At 33.1% G+C, this 6,882-nt stretch overlaps 1 protein-coding gene across 1 annotated transcript in view; it reads left to right on the forward strand.

The window, feature by feature from the left end:
* Positions 1-307: 307 nt before the first annotated feature.
* The window catches only part of LOC107731702 (sorting nexin-25-like), a gene marked incomplete at its 5' end in the record, with an annotated part of 46,583 nt that continues 40,008 nt past the window's right edge, over positions 308-6,882 (forward strand). The window contains 2 exons of the mRNA XM_016542848.1: positions 308-480; positions 5,184-5,370. Coding sequence (XP_016398334.1) covers positions 308-480; positions 5,184-5,370 — 360 coding nt within the window. The remainder of the gene's footprint in view (positions 481-5,183; positions 5,371-6,882) is intronic.

Below are 6,882 nucleotides of genomic sequence, written 5' to 3' on the forward strand. Positions count from 1 at the left end.
TAATATATAATTATATTATATTATAGTTTGAGTTAAAAATAAATAACATTTCTGTTATGATTCCTTCTGTTAATTGCGGTCTCTTGCAGTTTTTCAAAGTACTTTATTGAAATTTTTGCTTTGCATGTTGCCAAATAAGAAAAAGGAGAAAATAAAGATAGTGCTAATATAATATAATTGAATTAAAATAAAATAAAACAAGATATTAATTTCTGTCTCTTACAATTTCAATTTTCAGATTGTTTGCATGACAGTTTAAATACAATAGAATACAATAGTCTCTCTCTTTTTCTCTCTCTCTCTCCAGGCTGGAGGAAGTACCACGAGCGTTTCCGTTGCATCCGTGTCTGCGCAGTCCCGATGAGGAGCTGCGTTTCCTGCGCTGCTGCGCCCGTCTGCTCATGCTGCGTCTGCTGCCCGCGCGGGACGCTCGTTCACGCAGTCTGCGCCTCTTACTGGTGGAGGTTGTCGCTACTAAAGGTGACTCTCACTGAACCTGGTGTACACTGTGTGATATTTTTCAGTCCTTATGATTTTTGCTTGTCAGTACAATGTGACAAAAAAGTGCAAAAAGTACAAAAGTCAGCCAGAAAGTCATTCATACATAGGCTATGTATGTATGTACGGTAGGTATATATATGTGTGTATATATATATATATATATATACTGTATGTATATATGTATATCTATATGTAAGATCTATATATATATATATATATATATATATTACAAAAATATTTCTATTTATTTCTCTTAGTACTTTTTATTAATTGTAGAATCCTGAAAAAATGTATTAGTTTTCACAAAAATGTTATGCAGCACAACTGTTTTCAGCATTGATAATAACAAGTTTCTGCTAAAAATTCAGCTTTGCCATCACATGAATACATTACATTTTAAAATATATTAAAATATATAAAATAATTTAACTTTCATCCGAAAAATAGCTATAGCCATAAAAGGGCTGACATAGTAGTAAGACACAAACAGTATTGTGATATTACCATCACTCTATAATAGGTGTTTGAAGAAAGGATAATTTAATCTTATTACTTGTATTCAACGACATAAATTCTTATAAAATGCAAGAAAACTCACACAGATTAGATTTTGTTCGTCATAATTTTCCCCTGATGTGTTTAGTGAAGATATTTCTTTAATACGGCTGAAAGCAGTACAAGACTTTGATAAGTAAAAGTAATTTGCTTTCATGAATCAAAATCAGATGCCGAGATTTGGTGCTCATGTTCTACACACTGATAAATCCCCCTCTCACAGAACAAAGCTTTCATTCACTGACAGTATCATAACTTGAGAATTAGATTTTGGGAAAATCTTTTTTTTGGGCTCAAGCTTCAGTGTCTCAACTGACATCTCTCTGCACAATTGAATTGGACGGAGCTGATTGTCTGTTCAGTGCTCATCTGTGTTCTTACAATGCTGCTCTTGTGCAGAACTGATGAAACTCATCTACTGCAGTTTTTTTTTTTTTTTTACAAATCGTGAAATTGATTCCAGGATATTTTCGATGAGCACCAGATGTGTGATTGTGATCATCGTTGATTTGCCATGAAATTACTAATTACATCTATTATAGGCGACTGACAGACAGGCTGCTGGAGAGAGATGGAGGTTGTAATGACTGCTGGTAGTTCATGTCCGTGTGATACAGAGAAATTATGGATTACCGCAGGATATTAAAGAATTTTAGGTGTTCAGAAATCTGCCATCACCCAAAAAGAATACCCAAGATGTTATTCTTAAAGGAGTAGTTTGTCCAAAAATGAAAATTTGCTGTGAATTTACTCACCCGCAGGCCATCCAAGATGTCGATGAGTTTGTTTCTTCATCAGATTTGGAGAAATGTAGCATTACATCACTTGCTCATCAATGGATCCTCTTCAGTGAATGGGTGCCATCAGAATGAGAGTCCAAACAACTGATTAAAACATCACAGTAATCCACAAGTAATCCACACCACTCCAGTCCATCAATTAATGTCTTGTGAAACAAAAAGCTGCATGTTTGGTGGACACAAATCCACCAAAATGTTGTTAACTTCAAACTGTTGATTCTGGCTTAAATATAAGTCCTCTATTCATAATATTGCTTTATCCAGTGAAAAAGCCGTCTCATCTGAATCTGAATCAGGAGAGAAATATGCACAGATTAAGCACAGTTTACAAGCGAAAACATTGTAAAACAGTTCTAAACAAATAAACTAACAGTCAAAAGTTTTTGAACAGTAAGATTTTTATGTTTTTTAAAGAATTATCTTCTGCTCACTAAGCCTGCATTTATTTGATCCAAAATACAGCTAAATTAATACTTTTATTTAGCAAGGATGCTTTAAATTGATCAAAGGTGATGATAAAGACATTTATAATGTAACAAACGATTTCTTTTTCAGATAAATGCTGTTCTTCTGAACTTTCTATTCATCAAAGAAACCTGAAAACATTCTACTCAGCTGTTTTCAACATAGTAATAATAAATGTTTTTTGAGCAGCAAATCAGAATGATCATGTGGCTGGAGTAATGATGCTAAAATTCAGCCATTTTAAAAATATATTCAAATAGAAATTTTAAATTGTAAAAATATTTTACAATAATACTATTTTTGCTGCTCTTTGGATCAAAAAAATGCAGGCTTTGTGAGCAGAAGAGACTTCTTTAAAAACATAAAAAATCTTACTGTTCAAAAACGTTTGACTGGTAGTGTATGTCGGTTTATTTTACAACAGGACAACAGGGGATGGACTTTTTCACTGGAGGAAGTGATATTATAGATTCTGGGCTTGTATTTTATGGCTCAAAGCGACAGTTTAAACTTAAACGCCTTAATATTGTATTTGTATCATACAAACACGCAATTTTTCGCTTCACAAGTTACAGAACTGATGGACTGGAGTGGTGTGGATTACTTGTGGATTATTGTGATGTTTTTATCAGCTGTTTGGACTCTCATTCTGACGGCACCCATTCACTGCAGTGGATCCATTGGTGAGCAAGTGATGTTATGCTACATTTCTCCAAATCTGTTCCCATGAAGAAACTAATTCATCTACATCTTGGATGGCCTGATGAGGAGTACATTTTAAGCAGATTTCAATTTTTTGGGTGAACTATTCCTTTAAACTTTCAACTAGGAAAGTGGGAATTTCCAACTTTCTACTTAAAGCAATAATGCAGGATAGCACAAGGTTTTGGGTTTGATTCCCAGGGAATGAACGAACTGATAAAATGTATACCTTGATTGCACTTTGGATAAAAGTGTCTGCTGAATTCATTATAAAACCTGTATAAATAGCATTGTTTATCCTCCAAAATGTAGTTGACCAGAGACATTTTTGTTGACAATCTGATACCTGCAAAGCTAACGGTTTCATCGTCACAAGAACATACTAAAACTGCACTTGAAAAGATTAAAGATTAATTTCTGCCCTATTGATTCAGGATGCAGCTGCTCTTGTCTCCTCTGGTCTGGGGTTATATTGGAGGAAGCGTTTGCATCTGTTGTCTCAGACTGGCAGGTTGCCACCCATTTTTTTCAGGGTGAGACGTCATCCGCCAGCTCTGTCTGGCAGTAATGAGGCACTGCCTCGTGCTCCGTCTGCTGCGTCTCAGCGTTCCTCATCAGCGCTACGTCAACAAGCTCCTGAGGAGGTTTAGAGATCTCATCATGATGAGTGACGGAGGAGAGATTGACTAAAGCGCAATGAGGTTTTGAGAAGAACAGTTTGATTTTAATTTTAATTGTGGACTGTTGAGTGTAACTCTGTTCCAAAACCAATTGTACACTGAAAATAATTTGTTGTACGATTTACTTTGAAACAGTTTTCACTCAGAAATTGCTAGTAAATTTTACAAATAATTACAAAGAAACAAATTGAATTAAACATTAAATTTTGAAGTAGAAAGACTGAAATAGTATTTTCTTGTAAAACAGACTCCAATAAACTTTGAAATTTTTTATTTTTTTTTACTGTGTTAGTGAGCTGCCTTGCTTTCTACAGTTTACATAAGCAGCTACTCTCTGGCAGCATTTTAACTAAAAGAAAACTTCGATAAAAGATTGATTTGAAGTTCTGCATTGGCAGAATTTCCATATCTGACCTCAGTAGCACACCTCAAGAAGTGAAATGCATGGTAGAATTTGACTCAGAATTGATTTGTTCATACAGTTTATTGCAAATGAATTGATTCAGATGATTCAAATGGTGTCTTTGCAGATGGCTGCATTTTCAAGAATCAGAATAAGTAATTAATTTTTAAAAATGATTTCCTTCATTTTGATTTTTGTTTAAATTGTTTGAGATTTACATTTAAATACTTAAAAATTTCATTTTTTTTTCTTGGTTATATTAATTGTAATTAATTTGATTTAAACTGTTTATTTTTTGTTGTTGTATTTAGTCTAAATATGTATGTTCATGTAATGCTGTCACCCTAATTGAGATCTTTTGTGTTTGTAAAATAAATACAAATATTTGTTTTTCACTGTTTTTACATAATCAAATGCATGCTCTCATATATAGATTTGGGAAGTATGATTTTTAATTAATCATTTGTTCATATAGTGCAACTGAACTGATTTTGATGATTCATCAGCTCATATGTGCAGATGACTGCATTTTCACAAATCAGAATGATTCGTGATTTTTTAAAAATTATTTCCTTCATTTTATTGTTTTAAATTTTCATTTAATTTTTTGTAAATATTTAATTTAATTTAATTTAATTTAATATTATAATTTCTTTTTTAAGTGAAATATTTTGATGCACTGTTTTTTCTCAGTTATGGAAATCGTAATTAATTTATAATTAATTTATTTTTTAGTTGTTGTCTGAATATGTTCATATAATGCTATCACCCTAATTGAGATATTTTGCTTTTATGAAATGCTTTGATAGTAAACATTAATAATATAATTGGATAGATAAATATTTAGAAAACTTGTGCAGCTACTTTTTCTGAGTAACTTCATATGTAGCTACAATAATTACCTTTTTAAAAGGGTTGCTTGACTGTAGTTCAATTATGAGTAGCTTGTCGTTTGTGATGCATGGAAGGCAATATAATTATGCTGCCTACCCTTTGGAACAGTCCTCATGTAGAGGTTGTCAGCTCACTGGGTTTAGCACAAAGCTATTAACATGTTCTCTCTCTTTCTCTTTGTAGTGTTAAAGCCATTGGTGGACGTGTTGAGCGATCCAGACTACATTAACCGCATGCTGCTAGCTCAGTTAGAGCACCGAGAGCAGGTGAACGAACATCATAAGAAAGCGTACACATATGCGCCGTCCTATGAGGAGTTCATCAAACTCATCAGCAGCAGCTCTGACATACAGTTCCTCAAACAGCTCAGGTACGAAAACATGCAGCAGCCCATCAGTGCCATATCATTCATTCTGCATTTAGTGGTGCTTTCTGTTATTGCTTATATGTAGGCTTAGGGATTTGTAGGGCCCAATGAAATCTGTTTTATTTTTTCACAAATTCTGTGTTTTCCATTGTAATGGTTGAATTAAATCTTAATAATGAAAAAGGACCATTGTTTGAATTCATAAAACCTTTAATTTATAAAAATGTTTTACAGTGGTTCCCCGCAAAATTTTTCTTATATAAATATATATATATTAGGGCTGTCAACGTCAACTCGTTAACGTATGCGATTAATTTTACAATCCTTAACGCGTTAAAATAATTTAACGCAAAATTACTGAAGCACAATTTCCATTCTAACCTTTTAACACAATTTTGCTTCTCTGCTTGCGATCAGATCATTTTAAGTTGCTAAACTCCGGGAAAGTTTTCAGTCCAATGATCCAGTAAGCAAATGCATTCAATCAATCCGTCCAAAACAGCGCTAATATAAAGGAAACCAGGCTGATTACATCAGAGATTGCAGAGAGAACAGAGACTTGCGTTGCGTTTTAAGTAAATTATTCATTCCAGTGTGTCTGGCTTTAAAACACGAGCTCTGTCATATTCTGTGATTGTCTCTGAAGAGCGCGAGCCCTCACACGTCTCGCTGAACATTTATTTTACCATAGTAACATTAAAATTATGGCTTAAGTAAATTTTTCATCTCCGTTTTTATTAATCATTTAAAATGAGACAAATCTGCTATTATTTTAATCTCCAATCTGTAAAGCATTTTTGCTCGTTTATATGGGCCGTCCCAAGCATGATTGCAATGTGTTCCTTGTCAAACTACAAAATCAGATTATTTTTAATTATTAAAAAAACGCCATTATTTTATTTGAAAAAAATAATTATTTTATTTTATTAAGAAAATATTTTAGTTTGTCTTGTATGTTTTTTTCATTCGATCAGATAACATTTTAAGCTGTCATATAACACGGTTTTTCAAATTTTTTCCCCCATTTTGCCATTTTTTTTTCACCATTGCGTAATTTAAATAGCCAAAATGTGCTTTTTACTGCTTTGTCCTGCTTTTCAAATAAAAAATCAATTACAAAACAACAATTTAAAAATATTTTTATAGTAAATATATTAATAGAGCAGTGGTGGGGTAATTATTATTATCATTATTATTGTCTTGCTTTTTTATTTTATTTTACAGAACAACAGTAAAATTGCAATACTATTATTTATGAATGTCGGTGGAGTTGTTGCTTTTTCTCGGCTTTTATTTTGGCAGAAACCCGCAGGAAGATCTCAGTGCTTCTTTTTGTTAGCAACAGCATGCAGCTTTATAAATGATTCTCTTTACGAATTTGGGAAGATGTTTGTCGCACGTATCACATTGTCACATGCCTTTAAGAAAAATTCACAAAAATGTTACTGAGCAACTGACGAGTAACAATTTCAGCGCAGATTTTCCTCGCGCTTTGGACTTTGAACCCTGGCGCCG

Source organism: Sinocyclocheilus rhinocerous, unplaced genomic scaffold, assembly GCF_001515625.1.
Source record: "Sinocyclocheilus rhinocerous isolate Xijiao unplaced genomic scaffold, SAMN03320098_v1.1 scaffold5813, whole genome shotgun sequence".
Lineage (NCBI taxonomy): Eukaryota > Metazoa > Chordata > Actinopteri > Cypriniformes > Cyprinidae > Sinocyclocheilus > Sinocyclocheilus rhinocerous.